General features: G+C 34.9%; 1 protein-coding gene across 2 annotated transcripts; it reads left to right on the top strand.

Moving 5' to 3' along the window:
- The first annotated feature begins 15,741 nt into the window (after positions 1-15,741).
- LOC147277780 (mitochondrial ribosomal protein L51/S25/CI-B8 family protein) lies at positions 15,742-19,563 on the top strand. Of its 2 annotated transcripts, XM_086254412.1 has the most exons (5): positions 15,743-16,030; positions 16,507-16,592; positions 17,484-17,563; positions 18,921-19,027; positions 19,121-19,563. In XM_086254412.1, the coding sequence occupies exons 3-5, from the start codon at positions 17,484-17,486 to the stop codon at positions 19,291-19,293; spliced, it is 360 nt and encodes a 119-aa protein (XP_086110538.1). In that variant the 5' UTR covers positions 15,743-16,030; positions 16,507-16,592; the 3' UTR covers positions 19,294-19,563. The 2 variants fall into 2 exon arrangements, with proteins under 2 accessions (XP_086110539.1, XP_086110538.1); XM_086254413.1 differs by lacking the exon at positions 16,507-16,592 and having other exon boundaries at positions 15,742-16,030.
- The last annotated feature ends 1,658 nt before the right edge of the window (positions 19,564-21,221 follow it).

The following is a 21,221-nucleotide window of genomic DNA, read 5'->3' as shown; positions in this document are numbered from 1 at the left end:
AAGATTGTGGTTGGCGGGCGAGTAGGTGGAAGCTCCGGACTGAAATCGGCCCGTTATTGATGGTTTGTCGAGTTTTTGACGGTCGGTGGAGGAGATTTCGTCGAGCTGGACAGTTTGATGTCCACCCCGTGGGTTTTGTTACAGTGAGGGAGAGAGAGACAGTGAGGGAGAGAGAGAAGCAAAGAGTCAACAAAAAAAAAACACAAGAAGAAAGAAATAGAAAAAGTACTGTGCCACTATCCCACATCGGCTAGAAAGAGAACTCACCTCCAATCCATTCTCTATAAAAGTGATTCCAAAGACCTTACCCAACTGCAACATTCGCATGGGCTTTTCGCTTTTGGGCCTTCATTGGCTTAATTATATAAGTCTCTTAGTTCAAATAATTTTTGGTGTAGGCCCAAAGTGAATAACCCGACCAATCCAACCCGAATAACATTGGTTTGGTTTGGTTTGGTTTGTAACCTATTAATGGTTTGGGTTGGGTTGTAAATTTTACAAACCGAGCCCATCGGTTTGGTCTGCGGGTTGTGCCCAAACCCGACCCAACCCTACCCGTGTCCACCCCTACTAATTAGCACTGAAATGAAGAAAAAAAAAAACTATAGAGCAGTTACTGTAGCACCGATTTTTTTAAAAAGTAGGTCACTACAATAGTTCACTGTAGAGTATGGGTCAGATGAACAATCGATTTTTTAAAATGGACTTAAAAAAAAAAACCCTAAAATAAACTAGAATTTCATTTCATTAAAATAGAAGTGTAATAAAATAAATGACTTTCTCATTCTCTCTCTTACAACATACCCAAAAGACTTTGAGAGAAAAATCCTAAGAGTAGCTAAAAAAGGCAGAAAATTAAAATGATGAGCAAAAGATCATCCAAAAATGAAGGCTAACGGTTCCTATATATAGACCAAATACTAAGGTTTGTGAGGAAATTTCTAGGAAGGTATGGCCAAAATATCTGAGAGGCTTGGGGCATGTGGCAGTGAGTGTATGGCTGGGAAGAAAGCTGGTGATAGCTATTAAGATGCATGTCAATAGATCAACACAATGAGAGAGGGCGTTGGATTTATCTGGAAGCAGCTGGAAGGGAGGACATGTGTCATCGCGCGAGTGGTTGGAGGAAGATTAATGTTGAGAAAAGAGAGAGGATGTAACGACTCGACCCTAAGTCGCATTTTTAGAATAAGAATTTATTTTTATTGGTCGAACTTTATCTAAATTTTGGGAGGAAATTCTAGTGTTTTAGAGGGGCGAATAAAAAGTGAAACTGTGGCCAATAAATTTTGAGGCGATTAGATAGAATTTGATTTCCCAAACACGTGGGCGAAAGCAGTTTTTAAATCGGAGTTTCGGGGAAGGAAATATGAAAAAAAAAATTATCTAGGAGGGGGTATTTTTGTAATTTTGGGTTTCCGCTATATTTTTAAAAAATCAATCACTCTCTCTTTCTCTAGAACCATCTCTCTCTTCCTTCTCTTTTCTCTCTCTCTCTCTCTCTCTCTCTCTCTCTCTCTCTCTCTCTCTCTCTCTCTCTCTCTCTCTCTCTCTCTCTCTCTCTCTCTCTCTCTCTCCTACAACCCTCTCTCTACCCGCACCCCACCAACCACCATAGCCACCCAAGCCGACTACCACCGCCGACCCAGGCCTCCGGCAAGCCTCCCCTGATGCCGACCACCTCCTCCTATCTCTCCTCCAGCCAGCCCAGCCCCTCTGCGCAACCTCTGCTCGAGGAAAACTCCAACAAAACTGCAAGCAAGTCCTTCAAATTTCAGGCTGAATACAACCCTCAATCTCCAAAGTTTTTGGTGAATTTTCTTTTCCCCATTATGGGCTTCCATTTCCTTATGGGTAGATTGTTTAATTTTGAGCTTTGGGTAAGTTTGAGTTTGGGAGTTTAGGGTCATTTCGGGATTGCTTTGGGTTTTCGGATTGGGGGGCTTTTGGGGTGTTGTTTTGGACAAATTTTGTCCCTAGGAAACCCAATGGCTGTGTAGGATTGAGAAGTTGAGTGGGTTTTGATGAAATTGTTTATTTTGGCATAATTTTGGTCTTGAAACAGCTTCTTTGGGCGGCAATCACTGCAATTTCGAACCCCCACTGTATTTTTGTGATTTTAGGATTATTCTTGGCAAATGTTGAGTAAGTTGTTGATCTTGAATATGTTGAATCTGATTGGGGAAGCTAAAATTGTTTTCGGACTAAGAGTTGTCACCTTATTGATACCGATAATACTCTATGACGAACGTTCCGATCGAAGTAAGCCTCAGACAGATTTCCTTTTAAGTTTAGGATTTGTTTTGGATGGTTGGGTGATGTTAGTTGAGCCGGGAAGCTTTGGGGTAATTGAGGAGGTGTTTGTGGGTTCAAATTGTGCATCGTAAACCGTTGTGTGAGACCCCGTATTTTTCAAAGTTTTATTTTAAATATTTTGGGAATTTATTTTAAGAATTTTGAGAATTTATTTGAGAGATAAAACGGGTTGTGATTTAATTTTTAATTTTCTTTTGAAAATTTCATGGACCCAAAAGTTGACTTTTAAAATTAGTGGGCTTTCGTCTTTGACTGTGGGCTTGTTAGGTAGGTCTTGATTCCACGAGTTCGTAAATATGAAGAACGCGTAAATTAGAGTTACAGTTTGAGTTTTACAAACGTTCAATCGAGGGGCAATCTTGTAATTTATACTAAAGGGGTTTTAAAACCCAAAATCAGATTTTTTTAACTCTCTCTCTCTCACCCCCCCCTCAGCGCGCGCCTCTGTCTCTCTCGCTTCTCACCCTCACCGCGCCTACCATCGGCGCATGGGCGCGTATCCAGCGGTGGATGAAGGGGGACGAAAGCTCTCCAAACTCGCCTCTCCTCCCTCCTTCCTCTGTGCACTGTTTAGCCCAGAAACCCCCCAAACCCGAACCCAGTTCAAGGCCAATCGGGCCTCCGACGATGACTCATCTTTACCGGCAGAGTTGCTATGTCGCACCACCCCAGAAAGGCTCCTCTCAACCTCCTGAACATGACGGCAAGCATTGATTTCTCCGACAACCCCTCGCGACAACGAATCGTGGCTGAGAAGTCTGGTGGCTTCTTCGGTGATTTTCTGGCTTTTCCGGCGACTTTAGGCCGTCGACCCAGGTATAAGAGTTGATCCTCTTGACATCTTCTTCGTGCCTGTGTAATTCGTTTATGTTGATTTTGAGTTCGAAATTCTATGCAGGTTGACCACCAAGGACCACCACGGGTCCCGCCTTGTTTGGCAGTGCCAATGACTTGAACTGTTGGTTTTTGGCCTCTAGCCAGTCACCCGAAGCTGGTGGTGAGTTTTGTGGCATTTTCTGTGTTTTTTGGGGGCTAGGCAGCCACCGTGTGTGGTGGTTACCGCCCGTTTCGGTCGTTTAACGGCCTATTTGTATTTCTGGTTTGTGAAATTGTTGGTTGTCTGGTCTTAACAGGTACATGGGCTCGGAAAACCTCATTCTTGATGCCGTTATGTTGCCGGATTGGAGATCCGAGCAATGGCGCCGTAAAGGGCATTTCGGTCTTTTTACGTGGTTGCACTGTGAGTGAAATTAGATAGATGATTGTTTATTTTGTGTGCTTGTATGAATTGTATGCTAGGATTTGGTTAAGTCTAGGCTTGAATTTTGAGGATGAGAATGTTGATGATTTTGCCATAAGATTATGAAATATGATGTGTGAATTGAATTGTCATGAATCAGTTGGAGATATGGTATAGGCATATAAATTATGTTTGAGGTTAATGGTGGATGATTAAGCTTGAATTGTTGGAATTAATGACTGTTACATTTTTAATTGTGGGATTTGATGTGGATATGAAGAATTATGATTATCTTGATGCTTGGATCATTGGTGATCGAAATATTATGTGATTGGATCATTATTATTTATGCATGGATTTTATTGTGGATTATTTATTAAGTATGAAAATTGAGGAAATTATTGAGGTTAGTTAATTAAGTAATTGTACTCATACGAGCTCTAGTGAGCTTACCGGGTTGTTTGTTTGAATGACCCGGTGTACCATAGATATGGTGTAGTGTGGTTGTGGTTGTTTTGCAGGTTAAGCATGTTGTGGAGGCAGTGAGGAGAAGACGAGTCAGTCAAACCCATTTTAATTTGATTTAAACCGATTTTATACAGTGATTTTACATAAATGTTTTTGGGCTCGCACTCTAATTTATTATATGTATTTATTTATTATGTTAAGTGCATGACTCATTCTTTGAAAAAGGGTTTAAATGACAGTGTTTCAGTTTGTTTATTGGGCCCGAGGTTCGGGGCGTTACACGTTATGTCGGACGAGAGACGGATGTGACGTTAGGTCTCGTACACACACACACACCTTCAATGTTGTCGAGTCGAAACTAATTGTGTTTTATTGTTTATTTTATAGGCGAGACGACCGTGGCTCGTGACGATCCGACGGAGGATCAAAGTTAGATTTTCTCACAATGAGTGGACCTTAATCTTTTAATAAATTATGTTTTACTATATAATTTTAATCTCTTTGATTTAAGTTGAATCCATTTTGAGTCTGAAACTCGAAATTTTCTCACAAATAATGATTTATTTTTTTGGATCACCCCTATCTTGAAATTCATAAATTTTGTGATCAAGAAATATAACAACATGCTTATATATATGTGTATTTTATGGAAGGTACCTTGATTTGGAAGGGTATGTTTTAAATTTTTATTTGATTATGGGAGTATTTATTATATCTCGTATTATTATCTCAATGATTATTTACATTTAATTGTGGGATGTTATGATTTGAGGAAATGCATATTATGAGGAGTTTGGATTTGTTAAGGAAAGTTTTGAAAGGAAAATGAAAGAGTTTGGGTTTTGATAAATGTGTTTTCGAATGATTTTTTGTTTTCATACCACCCACTTTGTTGCCCTCTTAGATTATCGGATTGGATAGGTCTTTGGGACCCATCTCGGTACACATATAGGCTTTGGGTCATGTGTCAGGAGGCCTCATCATTTTGGGGCTGCTCTGCGTGCACGTATGACCAGATGAGCCTGCCTGGGAAGTGGCTAGACCCTAAGCCTGACCGGGAAGTGGCTAGATTACGAACATGCCCGTGTTTTGAGTTTTCTCTGCATGGGATGTGCTAGATTATTTTCTTACCGGTTTTTGGTACAAGTGTGGTGTGCGTTGATTCATTTGTTTGAGATTTTGTGAAGTTGAGTTGTTAAAATGTTATGAACTAAATTATTTTATTATTCGCTAATTTTACCCGATGACTTTAAACTTATATTTCTAGCCTAGCATTTTTTTATTGAAGTATTTTGAAATCTAGAGCATACTTGGTTTATTCAAATTATTGTATTGAATGGCTTTTTATGTTTAAGAAAGGTTTTTAGAAATAGTTTTAAAACTGGAGGATTTCAAATTTCAAAGATCGACGTGAGGTGTTAGAGTTAAATTTGACTTTGTTTAAAGATTCATGAAAAGATAAATAACAATTATTTCTCGTTTTTATAAATTGTCCACTCACTAAGTTTATCTACACAATTTCTTTGTTTTGTCTTAAATTGTTCCCCCCAGGCAGTAGCATTGGTAGAGGTCGAGCTAATCATGTTGAGGCATAACGTCCATTTTCTTTACTCGGATCTTGTAGGCGTCACTTCTACTCTGAAAGTTCCTTTTAACTTTAACTGTAAAATTGTTGTAATAGAAGTAGTAGCTCTGATAACCATACTAGAACTTTATGATTATGTGGTTTTTTTGTTTGAGTATGAGATCCTTTTTTGTTATGGTAGAGGAGGTAGTGGTTTATTAGAAGTATTCTTTACAGGGTTATAAATTTTGGGTTAATCTATTTTCAAGGAAGGTTCTGCCGAATTTTCAATAGGATTTTCTTTGGATTTGTGGGGAGGACCACTCCGGGTTTCAGGGCGAAATCGGGGGACGGTCCTGTCAGAGACGGAAGGAAGGCTAGATGCGGGTGACTGTTCAATATATAAATATTTATAATTAATATTTCCATAATATAAATATCTCATATTTATTATTATGGGCTTTGCTTAAATCCAACTTACTTGGGCTTTGAGCATTGCTTAGGTCCAACCCAAATATTAATTATAATTACCAACCCAAATCCAATTTGAACTTTAATTTATTATTCACAATAATTCATTTCCAATACAATAATTAATTAATCTCATTAATTAATTTCATCTTCCATCTACCGTTCTATTGCTTGGTCATCAACCTTATATAGAGTGTGACCTCTTAGGTTCAAATTATTCTGGCAGTGAAATTTATTGTCTTTTATTAGAAACACTTCTAAAATAAGAATAATTAATAAATGATATTTATTATTTAATTCTTCATTCCACAGGTCATGAGTGATGCCTAGCAGAATATCATGACTATCCAAAACAACCAAATAGTTGATTAATTAGTGGAATATTTTGGAGAAATACAGATTAATTAAATACTTGGATAATACTTATGTTTGACTTATTCTAACCTATATTAATTTGTAAAATTGCTTTGAACTAAGACAATTAGTCAAGTTGTTTGACTTTAAAATTAACTTGAAACTTAGAAACCCTAAAGAGTAAAGTTTAGTCCGCCTAAATGGATGAGTCATAACGAGATTGTGTTGAACTTCACTTTTGACTAAGTACGTTGTCGTATTGTCGGACACTAGGAATACCAGTTACCAAATGATTTATTTGTGACGTGAAAAGAAGGCGATGGATTTGAAACGGATGGGGATGCATGGGCTATATAAAAGAATACGTGAAGAGCATTGGATTTAGGTAGGGAGATTTATCCTATATTCCTGACTATGGACTTTTGTGTGTGTTTGTGTTTTTTAATTATTATAACATTCTATTATTATGATTGGTTTAAGAGTTAAGGTAGCCTTTTCGGTGACCTTGGGTTCAAGTCCCTAAATCTTCTAGAAGTGATTGGTCAAGGTTATGGGGTGCCTAGCCAAGATAATACGTGTGACGTATGCTTATGCAAAGCTAGAGCTCATAACTAATCAATTGGCAGGTGGTACGGTTCTCAAATTCCTACCTCTGTAATTATGGCACTCTCACTATCGATACTATTTCTTTTAATAGCTTAGCATAGTTGTACCTAAAGTGTATCGACCAGCAGGTATGAGTAATTTGTTATGAAATTGCATGTTAAGTTATAATCATATTGTTGTACAGCCGAGTCATAAATGTTTTGAAAAGATTTCAAAGGAAAGGTTTGAAGAACTTGTTTTGTTGATTTAAGGATCCATAAGAAAATGATTTCTACTATGATTTACACTGAAAATGTTTTGTGATTTTCAAACTAGCCAGGGTCCCTTGAGGGGACGCTATGATCGTATGAGATGCTTACCCTCTACATTTGTTTTCTTCCTTATTATTTGGATGTTTTTATAGGTACGAAAGCATAGTAAAGATACAAACTTAGACGAAGGTTGAGCAAAACAGCATCTTGAGACTTGTCAACTTCTTGGATTCAATTGGTATTGTTATTTAATTGATATCTCGTGTCGAGTATGTTTTGTTAATTTTTTCTCTATTGATTGAAGATGGTTTTGAGTTATTTATTTTGATTATACATTTGCATAGTTTTGAAACCTTTGTTTATGTAATTCTTCAAGGCTGCAATGAGCTACCGTAACCTTAGGGGTTGGTTTTATAAAAAAGTTTTATTTTTACTTCACATATTTTTCTCTATTTATATCTATGATCCAACATGTACTAAACCCAAAAGGTTTAACCCGCCTTGAGTATCTTGATAAATATCCAAAATAATTCAACAACTTAAAAATTGAACAATTCGACACACTTTTAATTTAACGTCATGTAATTAGTCAGTGACATTTCAATTAAAGAAAATTAATTACATTAATATGATAATTGTATACATAACTTTTTATTATATATATGTCACTTGTGGAATATTAACACACTAATATAAGAAAGTAATACATATAAGTCCAACTAAAAAATAATCAAATTCCCTCCAACATTATGTAATCATCACTCAATTATAATAGTGTCATTGAGTGATAATGACATCAAAGTTAGTTAGAAAATTAAAGTCCACTTAAATGTAGACCAAAAAGAAAGAAATAAAAACACCTTTAAAGTCTACAAAAGGATTTTTAAACATTTTTCATAAAATTAATTCCTTTTAAAAATATCAAATTAGTTAAATATATAAAAAAAATATATAGGGCCACTTACAAATAAATCAATAAAATTTTTCAAAATTGGAGATTCCTCAATGCACTTTTTCATAATTTCATTTTAGTCACCATTGACCAAAATTAATGGAAAAAGATAAATTACAATTTATCAATAAACATACACTACCATGCAAATTTAGATTTGTATCAAGTTTGTATTTGACTACTACGCAGCAAAACAACTTAGGGTTTAAGCAGAGGTTTTGGGTTTTGCCCAAAACCCAATACCTGAACCCTAAGCCATAAGCTCCAGAACCGCAATTCTAAACCCTAAACTCCATTTCTAAACCCTAAACCAAATTTAGGGCAACATCATAATTTTATGCCCATAAGTAATGAAAAGAACAAAATGAGGGATTTAGTATTTTCGACGCCCCAATTGGCTACTATCATGAAGATTGCATCGACTATGTTGATGTTTGTTATAAAGAGGAAGCATATATATAGGAGGACATATTAGACAATGGTGCATCCCATGTCAAGCCAAGATGTGTGGCTTGAAACTGGTAAGACTCCTTTGATGCCACCAAAGTACCATAAACAAGCAGGTAAAACCAAAAAATCATGGAATAGAAGGCTGGATAAACCACGATCACCACCAAATAATGCTACAAAGCTTCCAAGGTTCAACCTACAAATCAAGTGAAGCAAATGTGAACATGGAGGGCATAATGCCAAAACCTATGGTTGGACTAAGGGTGCAACTAGCAGTCACATCAAGATGGTGAGGTATGAAATTTTGAAACCATTTTGACATATGTTGAAATTTTTGCCTTATGTTGGATTATTAAATTATGTTGAAATTTTTGCAGGATAAATCACAAGTGCAAGTAGGGGTGGGCACGGGATGAGATGGGAAGGGATGAGGTCCATCCCGTCCTATCCCGGAGTTGTTGGTCGGGATTGGGATCTAAATGGAATGACCATTTTCAAAAATGGTCCCGTGTCATCCCGATCCCGATCGAGACCAATTGCAAAATTCTCTATCAGCAAAACATTTACAATAACACTTGAAAGGAGACTCGAACTTGAGACCAAGAAGAAGCCACAAGGAGTACAAACTCATCACACCACCAGCTGCTAGTGTTTATTACTTTACAAGGAAATATATTTATTATAATCCAATAAGATCAAATCATTTAATTTACATCGAACACCCTTTAAATTGTTAATTTTCACCTAATTAAATGCTCCATTTAAAGTGTTTTTCACCAATATTACTTGTTCTCCCCTTCCCTAATATCATTTGATATAAAAAAATATTCAGTTAATTCTTCTAACTTGATTAGATGATTTAGTGAAATCATGTGTAATAGGAATTTCTCGAGCAATTGACAAATACTATTTTCCTAAACGGTATATCGAGCAATTTATATATCATTTAGAGTTTTAGATATTAGGGTATTTTTGGAGTTTCGTTTGGGGTTTGGGGTTTAGGGTTTATAAAACATATTAACATATAATGCATATAATTTACATTTTATATAATTTATATAATACATTTTAATACATTTCTATACATGTTTATACCTTTCTATACTTTAAACTCTATAGTCTATACTAGTATACGTACTCTATACTTTATACTCTAGTATACTCCATACCCTATATGCTAGACTTTAAAGTATACTAGTATACGTACTCTCGTATACTAGTATACTATATACCCTATACCATATAGTATACAATATACCATATACTAGTATACTCTAAAGTCTAAACTCTATATCGTATACTAGTATACTATATACCCTATACCATATAGTATACCATATACCATATACCATATTTTACTATACTCTAAAACCTAAACTCTATATCATATACTAGTATACTATATACCCAATACTAGTATTGGGGTTTGGGGTTTTAATTGGCCAAATCAAATAAATAAATAAAAAACATTAGGATTGGAGTTTGGCCAAATAAATCTTTTTAAAAAATTAGGATTGGGTGCATGTATATAAGATTATAGAGTAGTTAATAATATATTTATTGTATAAAGTAATTAATAGAGTTTAGGGTATAGTGTATAGTGTATAGGGTATTTAATAGAGGTTAGTGTATAGGGTTATATATAATTGATTTTTTTGTTGTTGGTGTTGATAACTATTATATATGTTATATGTTAGATACTTATATATGTTACATATATAAGTTATAGTATTATAAACTATATACTATCATTGAGTTGGTATTACTCACCATATATAACCTTATACCCATAAACTATAATTGGTATTCTACACCATAATTAACCTTATACTCTAAGGGTTTAAACTATAAAGTCTGAAACCTTATACTTTAAACTATAATAATTTTAATATATAAACTATAAATTATATAAAATATAAACTATAAATTAGTAATATTTTTAGACTTTTTTGCAATGATAATATTTAAATAGAGACCTAAAAGAATATCTTAAAGTCCAAAGGAATAATATATAAAATATATTTAATTTTATTAATTATTATATCAACTCCAAATGAATATATATAATTTTTGTTCACACTTAATAAAAAAAATAAAAAATTAAATTAAATATTTTCGGTATGGTACAAGATGATATGAGATTGAGATGTGGAAACCACTCCCATCCCATTGATGATTGGTACGGTACGGGTTCGGTATAGGATATTGGCCGATATCATTTTTGGGCATGAAATTGACACGAAACAGGATAAAATCGAATTGGCTTTCGGTATACTGTATTGGTGCCTAGCCCTAAGTGAAGTTACTAATGAAAATCTTCCACCACCAAGGAGAGAAAAAAACCTATGAGAAGAGCAAAAGAACCAATAAGTATATGTACTAGACTGTCCGTAGCTATGAACTATATGATCTTGTTGTTGATTTAGGTTATAAGAAGGAAAAAGGGAAAAACTAATGGAACTGATAGAGGGCCATCTTCATCACACGTTGGAGGGTCATCTTCATCACAATCAGTAGGAGGAGCGCTATTGCATCACTAATACTTGGAGGGTCATCAACTTCACAAGCCTTAGATTAAGGTCTGCTTCACGTACAAACAGTGGAAGCTTCATCATCCCAACCAAATGTGCATGCACCAGCTGACTAAAAGAAAAAAAGGTACAAGTCACCAGACAAGAAGAAGCCCCCACCAAGGAAGAATAAGTACATGAATTTCAAGCCTTGGGAGAGAATTCCAAAGTGAAGATGTGGATGAAGTCCAAGCTATTTGTGGTTGTTTTTTATTGGAACAAATAATTACTAAGTGAATATGTGACTAGATTTCAATCTTATTGTGGAACTTGTTAATTTTGGGACCACAAATTATGGTTGCCACAGATTATGGGACTTGTTAATTTTGGAACCTGAAACATGTTGAAATATGTGATGGTCTTAATTATATCATTTTGTGATGTTCTTATTAAGTAGATTTTGCCAAATGTGGCATATGTTGGATTGTGTATTTTGAATGTACCTATGAAATTGTAATGGATGTTTTAAGCAAGGAAATTAATTGAGGCCAAATATTGCCAAACAACTTATTGTGGAAGTGACATATATAGAATTTACTTATGAAAATGATCATGCTCAATTATGTATAGTATCATGGTCATGTTCAATTAGGTATCATGTCCAATTATATATGTATACTTGGAAGAAAATCTTTTGAGGCATTTTAGCACTTTGTTTTTACTCTAATTTGCTATGATTTTCTCGCCGTGGTTGACACTTGCAAAGAATCTTGGATAATAGATTGGGGAGCATCCTTCCATTTGACCTCAAATCGAAGTATATTGAAGAAGTATGTCTCTAGTAGCTTTCGAAAAGTTCACCTTGCGGATGATGAGCCACTTGATATTGTGGGAAAGGGTGAGGTAAGCATCAAGCTACCTAATGGGAATGTGTGGAAGTTGCACGAGGTTAGACATGTTCCGGGTTTGACACAAAACTTGATTTCCATGGGTTAAATGGATAGAGAAGGTTGTGTGACAGAATTCTCTAATTGTTGTTAGAAGGTGACTAATGGAGCTTTAGTCATGGCGAAAGGAAAGATGTCTACTCTATACGACCGAGAACAACAAGAACTTGGTGGCTACAGTCAAAGATGAAGATGATGCTAATCTTTGTCATTGTAGGCTTGGGCACATTAGTGAGAAGGGGATGAAGGTTTTGAAATCGAAGGGCAAGCTACATGGTGTGAAATCAGTGAATATTGGGCTTTGAGAAGACTGTATCTTTGGGAAGCAAAAGATTGTGAGTTTCTCAAAATCGGGCAAAGCACCCAAGACTACCAAGTTAGGACTGGTTCATACTGATGTGTGGGGGCCTTCACTGCTGGGAGGATCCAAGTACTATGTGACCTTTATCGACGATGCCACAAGGAAGTTATGGGTTTACTTTCTTAAAAACAAATATGATGTTTATGATAACACTGGGCACCAATACCGTATACCGAAAATCAATCTAATTTTATCTTATTTTATGTCAATTTCGTGTCGAAAAATGATACTGGCCAATATCTCATACTGAACCCATATCGTACCGATCATCAATGGGATGAGAGTGGTTTCCACATCTCAATCTCATACCATCTCGTACTGTACCGAAAATATTTATTTATTATTATTTTTTTTATTAAGTGTGAACAAAAATTATATATATTCATTTGGACTTGATATAATAATTAATAAAATTAAATATATTTTATATATCATTCCTTTGGACTTTAAGATATTATTTTAGGTCTCTATTTAAATATTATCATTGCAAAAAAGTCTAAAAATATTACTAGTTTATAGTTTATATTTTATATAATTTATAGTTGATATATTGTAAAAATATTACTAAAAGTCCAAAACTATAATTTATAATTTGTATACTAAAATTATTATAGTATAGGGTTAATTTTTATGGTTTATATAGTTTATATACTAAAATTATTACAGTTAAGGGTGGTATCGGTACAATTATCGAATCGAACACCCTTAACTGAATACTGTCCGACAGAGGACAAAATAGGGGGTTTCGGGGCCGATACCGTTCCATCGGAAATCGGTAACCGCCATCGGTATCGGTCGGATGAAGGTGGTATTGGAACCCTAATGAATTCCTAAAGAACATAATATAAATTGAAACTTTGAAACCCTAAATCTAAACCCCAATTGAAACAAAAAAACACCCAATTCGAAACCCTAATTAAGAAATTACCTTATGATTGCCTTAGGTTACTGGGCGGTGAGAAAGCGAGAGAGGCGACGAGTAACGATGGTGGTTAGACAGAGAAAGACGACAGTGGTTACTGGTTAGACAGAGAGAGAGGCGACAGTGGTGATTGGTGAGAGTTGTGAGGCAAAGAGAGAAAGGGAGAAATGAAGGTGACGGTGGTGAATTGGTAGTTTAAGGTGGTGGTGGTGGTGGTGTTCGGAGATGCTGTATTGATGGTGGTGGAGATTGTGCAGTAATTGCATTGGTTGGGAATTTGGGATCGCACAGAGAAAGAGAGAGACTTCAAGAGTGAGAGAGGCACAAATTGAAAAAAAGAAATATGTTATTTTGTTTAAGCTGTATTTTTTTAAATTCATTTATTATTTAGACATTAGGAAATTAGTAATTTAGGAATAATTAGGATTATGGTATTTTGGGGTTTTGTTTGGGGTTTGGACTTTGGGGTTTAGGGTTTTTTGGGGTCAAATTTCAATTGGGGTTTGGGTGGGGTTTGAAGTTTTTTATTTTTATTACATATGTTTTTAATTTATATGTTTTTTAAAATTTATAGTATATAGTTTATAATTATAGACTTATAGACTTATAGTTAGTAGTTAACGAGTTACTACTTACTAGTTACTAACTTACTATATACTATAAATTTAATATAGAATATAGTTATAACTTATAAATACACAACCCTATAATTTATATGTTTTTAAAATGTTTATAGTATATGCTATATAATTACTACTTAATAGTTTATATATTTTTTAATTTATATCATTAATTATATCCTAAACCTTAGGGTATAGCACTATAGACTATACTCTATAGGATATAGGTCATATACGGTATACCTAAACCTAAATACCATATAGCCATATAGGTCATATTAGTATATAGTTATATACTATATACTTATATTATATTATATAGACTATACAGTGGGTTTAGACTTTAGGATTAGTATATATAGTATATAATATAACTATATATTATTTACTATTTAGTAGATACTAGCTATATAACATAATTACTATATACTATATACCAAGTTACCAAGTACCAAGTACCAATTATGAATTATAAATTTATAGTATTAATAGGATATACTATATAGTATATTAGTATATACTAATATATTCTATACTATAATAGGATTATAGGGTTTATAATTTAGTATAATATTAGGGTTTAGGGTATTTTACTATTTTATATATTATATAAAATATAGAGAAAATTATAGATTTGGTCCACTTATTTTATACCTAGTTCAATTTTAGTCCACGATCTTTTTTAAGTTCTGTTTTGGTCCATTAATTGTTCCACTTGTTCAATAAAAGTTCAGATTTGTTTTCTCAAATTTGTCTCGTCTTTTACCCTATCAAATCTAAGCCAAATTCAAAAAACATATACTTATTTTAAAGTTATGCATCTACTCTTTACAACCATATAAAGATAATTCAAATCGGAGTTCTAAAACACAAGGTAATTGGCCCCAAAGTAGGGTACCTGAAACTACCAATTTTTCCTAGAAAATCTACCCTTTTTCCTAGAAAATTTTCAGATTTTTCAAAGTACATCAAACTTCAATTATCTTTGATTATAACACTCCAAATTGGTTTCTCTACGAAATGATAAAATATAACTTATACTTCAATTATAATTGAATAAAACACAACCAAAAGGATTTAAAATCATAATTTTAAATAGATTGTGGACCAAAATTGAATTAGGTATAAAATAAGTGTACCAAAATTAAATTTAAAAAAGATCGTGAACCAAAATTAAATTATGTATAAAATAATTGGATGAAATTTGTAATTTCCTCTAAAATATATAGAAATGTATTTTTGTGACTACCCGACCCAAATTTCACTAAAAATTTGAAATTTTATTTAACTTTGGTTTAAAGAGTTTTTTTTTAATAAATTGAATTGTGGTACCTTGAAGATTTTCTTCTAAATTACTATGCAAAATTTAAAAGTTATTTTTGATGACCTAAGTTGTTTTCACCAAAATGAATTCATTGGAAATTTAATTAGTGTTGTTTTATTTTAAAGTTGACCAAATTTTGACCAAATTGAATTAATTGGATTTTGACTTTGATTTTGGCATGGTTGGGTAGTGCTCGAGCCATGAGCCGGTAAACGCGAATCGTGCATCAAACGAAATTTCGGTTTAAGAGTTACGGACGAATGACGAATGAAGTAGAGAATATTTTAGACTTTGATTTTAAGGACTTTTAAAATTTAAAACCTAAATAAAAATCAGAACACCCTCTCTCTAGAATTTTCTACACTCTTCTCTCTCTCTCTCTCTCTCTCTCTCTCTCTCTCTCTCTCTCTCCTTTTCTCTCATTTCCCTCCCGCACATTCTCTCTCTTCTCTGCCGCACCCCCTGTACGCACCAGCTCAGCCCAGCCCAGCCCAGCCAATTCCGGCCACCACCCGACCAGCCCAGGCCACCAGCGAGCCTTTCTCGCAGCACCGACCCCCTAGCAGTCTCCCCCTTGCAGCCCAGCCCCTACACGAGCGAGAACAAGGCCAGAGCCCGCCGCCATTGCTCGCCGGATTCCGGCCATCTCCCGTTGCCAATCACTGCTATTTCCGGTGTGTTTTCTTTCTCTCCTACTGGGTTTTTATTCCCTTATGTATTTGGTTTTTAAAAACTAAAAATTTGGGGGTTTAAGGCCATTTCGGGTGTGCTTTGAAATTTGGTTTTGGAGATAGTTCTTGGTTAATTGTTGGACAATTTCCACCTCTTAGGAAGGCTGATTGATGTTTAGAATCAGAAATTTAGAGTAATTTGGAGGATTTTTGAAATATGGATTAGGATTCGCTATTGTGGATGGCGACGGCGGTGGTTCCGACCACTCAGCCGTCAATTCTTTTGTATGACACGAAATTGAGGCTCACATTAAGTCGGTTGTTGCTTTGATATTTAATGTTTTCTTTCATTTTGTTTGCTTTTTATATCAATTTTGTTGTCCTTTGGTTATTGTTGTAGTCAACTGTTTTAGTTTATATATTTATCCATTGCAATAACTAACTGTTACACTTTTAACAAAAAAATGCATGTTTCATAGGTATTATTGTCCTGCTTTTGATTGTCCTGTTTTTGCAACGGTGACCATTGAAGTCAAGCTGTTTAAGGAATTCTGTTAAGCAAGAGGTCGATTTCTATTCAATACACTTTAAAGATCTACATGCACATTGGTCTCTGAAACAATTCAATGAATGACCCTTAGTATTGGTCGGTGTGTTATTTCACTTTAAGAAATTAACCTGTAATTGTGTATTGACTGATCTTCTGTTAGCTCATGCATGTATTTGGTTGTATGAACTGGGTTCTCGGCCTGCCTCCCCTTCTAGCATTACCCTCCATGTGGCCTCTAGATTAGTTTCTGAATAATCCCTTTTAAACATGGTTTCTGTCTAATAAAACCTCTATGAGCTGTCCTGGGTTTTCATTATCAAAGTACATAATACACGTACTGATTTCCAACTTATCTCCGTGCAGTTCTCAGGCTGCAGACCCAACTCATTAAACCTTTTTGCAATCACTGATTTTGTATTTCTTTGGTTGTTATTGTGGTCAACTCTTTTGGTTTATATATTTGTCCTTTGGAATAACCAACTGTTTCAGGACTAGGATGTCATCCTCCCTCTTGGCCCATTTCTCCTTTAGTTCTTATACTATATTGTCTATTACATTTTTTGCCCAAAGTAATATATAGTTTTCTAACGAAATATTTTGTTTGATTAAAATCTGATTGATGGTGGTTTATGAGGCTGGGCACAACCATTTAAACTTTGATATACTAAACACGGTATTTTTCCATTAAAATTTTATAAGCCTTTTGCACATTTATAGACTTTCCGGGCCCGTTGCAATGCGCGGGCACAAATTACTAGTATTTACTAAAATCCCTAGATTCAAAATCTCTTTTTCCGAATGGACCCTAAGAGGTTTGATGTATTTTTTATGCCTCATGAAATGTTGTTTTAACATTCATTGTGTCTCTCAGAATTTCTCATTAATATATTAATTCGCTCATGTCAGATGGCTTTGAGAGGTGCATGGCAACTGAAAAAACTGATTGTGAGCTTTTCTGATTGGGGAGGAAGCAGTAGGGGAATCAGGTATATTCTTTAAATAATCACCAGCTGCAAAACCCGTGCATTGCTCGTACTTTATGAAGTTACATTATCTGAGTTAACAAATTTTTATTTTGTTAAATTTAAAGATAAAACTTCTGTCAACTTTACTATAAACAGAGAGATTGGAACAAACAATTAGTTGCAAATTATGATATCAAACATTTTTTACATCTAAAATTTGACTCTTGTGAAATGAACTAATATAATATAGTATTGAACCACTGGTAGTGACAGCTTACAGATGCTGTAGAATTTACTAAAAGATCATTTGCCAGGATGTTGTTATGTAAAAAAGAAAACGAGAGTATTTATGACCGTCTTAATCTGCCTGGAGGTTGGCTATTTTTTCTTCAATGGGTTTCAAGAAGAGAACTGGAAGAGGCTGTTTAATTTGTAATGGAGTAGAGGACGATGAAGGAAAAATACAAGGAGTGTGTGCATTTTTCTTGGAACAATTAATGTTTTTGTTATCATTTTTTCTGAAAGATGTCAGTTTAATTTTAAAAGTTTATTAGTTTAATTTATTGGTTCAAGTTAAAGTGTACTGTTGGGTCAAATTCCAACGGTGGTTGACCTGTGTGTGAGTGTGTGTGCATATAGAATTCTTCTGTTATCCAAACGTCCAGATTTTCATGAAAATCTGGTTCTACATGTTAAGCCTTTAGATGGATTTTTATTGAGTCCTCCAGATTGGCAATAACATAATTGCATGCATTGGAAAATTGACAGCCTTCATTTGCTTAATGATTTTTTCCATTGTTTCTTACGTTTTGGGTTAGCCATCATTGCAATGCATAAAAACGTGTGCATGGTATATATTTTATTACTTTTTAGTTTTTTGTTTCACTTTCATGGCATTGCAAAGGAAATTATTGTTAGCAAAACCATGGATATTGTTAGCAAAACCATGGATATGATTAATCAATAATCATTCCATTCACTCGGTAGTTTAAACTACAGAACCATACTTTAATCAAGCTGCGGATGCCCGGACAGAACTCCCTGTATATGTATATGAGTAGCATTGGGTATGGATGTATATGTATGGATATTCTGATTTGGATTATGAATAGCTTTGGGTATTAAGGTGATATTCTGATTTGGATTGCACTTTCTCTTTAATTCTTATCCTATCCTTAGGACAAACCGTCTATATGAGACTGTAACATAAGGAAATAGAACTAATTCAGATCTGGATTCCCAGTATGGGGCCTCCTTTTACAAGCGTTGCTAAACAAATTATTTTACTTTAGGAGCCTCTAATTCTTTCCTGGTGCTCAAAAGGGGAAAATGAATCTTTTTCATTTTATTTGTCGTGATTTCGCTTTTTACATGGTAGATCATTTATGGAGTCACAACTACCTGCATTTAAGGAGCAGAATCCTCAGCTAGAGGTGGTTACTGAACTCATTCGTGGTCAGCATCCACATTTGAAGGGCTTATACAGTAAGACTCTCTCTCTCTCTCTCTGACATGCACTCTTGTGAGTCACTGCATAAGCCTTAAAATTTCATGAGAGTTTCCTTTGTCAATGCACAGAGAACAAGAATGAAAGAGTGGTATGTGTGAAGAATATGGATCCAGAAGAGATTCTTCAATGTACAACCAGGCTAAGGAATTCACTAGGAAGAAAAGTGGTGAAACTGAAGACTAGACATATAACCAAACATCCTAGCGTGCAAGGTACCTGGTCAACAGACATGAAATTGTGAGGCACAAGAAACAATTCTCAAGCAGTTCTTTTGGTGTGTTTCTAAGCAGTTTAGTATATCATTCCAAAAACACATAGCTTTGAGGCTACCGAGTTTGTAATGTTATCTGACTCTTAGTTTAGACACTAGTTTGAATTGGCATTTGGTTTGTCTCTTTCATTTTCTTTACTCTGAATTTGGTATTCATGTTCCTGATCAAATAATTTAACCTCGTTATAATTTCTTGTTGCTCTATAATGTTATCAAAAGCATGGATTATTGCGAGTAGTATTTATGTTTGTCTTCTTGATCCTAGATCGAGTCCAGCTTTAGAATTTGGATGCCACAAGTTGGGGAAGACATGCTCAACCATTTTCAAAGAGATGCATTTTTGCTTATATGTTTTCTTACTTTCCTTTTTTTATTATGTGTTGTTTCTCAGAAAAAAATTTTCATCTTAGACAAGGAAAAGTCAGAATCTGGCTATCAGGATTTTGGAGGCTTTGAAACCATTCGTGCACAAACACTACATATATTGGGCAATTGTGTTGATATGATCAGTGGGGTGATCAGCAAAGCAGTAGGACTAAAATCAGAGAGGGCATTATTTATTTGGATTTGATTATTCGCAAGTGACATTTTGTAAAGATGGTTCATTAAGTTTGTCTCCACTCGTCGGACCAATAATTAAATTAACAGATGCTTGACGAGACATTTCCTCACTTATTGGATTCATGGATTAAATCAAAACAAGATCTCATCACTTAAATATCCTACTCTTGATCCATGGAACCAACATAAAATAGTTGATGCATGGTTATGTATAGAACTTTGGTCTGTAAGGGGAACAAGGATACTGGAGATTCTTACACTTGTGGGTTGTGTATGAATACAACATTGGTCCGTAAACAACAATTTGGGCAAATTCATTGTACCTTTTTATTTAGATTTCGAGCTTCAGGCCTTGAATTGGGAGACCATTTTACTTGAGTTGTTCGGAAAAGAAATGACTTTGTTGCATGCTGGGGAGTAAGAAATGTAAAAGTAGGTAGTTTTTTTTATGGGAGATATTCATTTTCTGATAAGCCTAACATTTTGTCGGAATGTGATATGGGTATTCGAATAATGTTTTATGTATTTTTTTTCGCTTATGAAGAGTATGATTTATATATATTTGTTAAGGACATGGCTGCAACTAATGGGGTTGTTGTTATTGATAGTGCTTCTTCTTGAGTTTGGATGTTGATCGTAGTTTGATGAAAATGATTTGTTTGAGAAAATTTGGGTCAAGTTGTAACAACCCGACCCAAATTTTCACTAGAAATTTAAATTTTTATTTAATTATGTTTTTAAGAGGTTTATAAAAGATGTTGGATTGTATTTTAAAGATTTTGAGATTTATTTGGAAAATAAAAAGAGTTTTGATTTAAAGTTTTGATTTATTTATTTTTGTTTTAATTTAAGCATGACCAAAAGTTGACTTTTAAAATGAATGGGTTTTCGATTTTGACTTTGGGTCCGGTAGATAGGTTTCGATCTCACGATTTCATAGACACGCGGCACGCGCCAATCCGAGTTACGGTTTGAAATATATAGGTGTTTAAAGTGGGGGGCAATGTTGTAAATTTATAAAAGTGGGTTTTAAAAATCAGATTTCCTCTCTCTCTCTCTAGATTTTTCCACAACTTTCTCTCTCTCTCTCTAGAACTTTCTCTCTCCCTCTATTTATTCTCTCTCCCCGCACTCTCTCTCTCTCGGTTTTCCCTCTCCTCCGCACCCTCTCCCCTGCGCGCACCACCCAGCCACCCCCACTCACCATCACCGGCCAGCCCCTGGCTCCGGCAAACGCCCCCCAGGCGCCGACCACCACCCCCCGAGCCTACTCTCTCTCTCTCCCCGTGTTCTCTCTCTCTTCACTTTCTCTGTGCGCCACCAAGCCCTGCACATCA

Source organism: Dryas octopetala, chromosome 8 (assembly GCF_963921425.1).
Source record: "Dryas octopetala chromosome 8, drDryOcto1.1, whole genome shotgun sequence".
Classification (NCBI taxonomy): domain Eukaryota; kingdom Viridiplantae; phylum Streptophyta; class Magnoliopsida; order Rosales; family Rosaceae; genus Dryas; species Dryas octopetala.
Note: the sequence above shows the minus strand (reverse complement) of the source record. Positions and strands in the feature narration are given on the sequence as shown.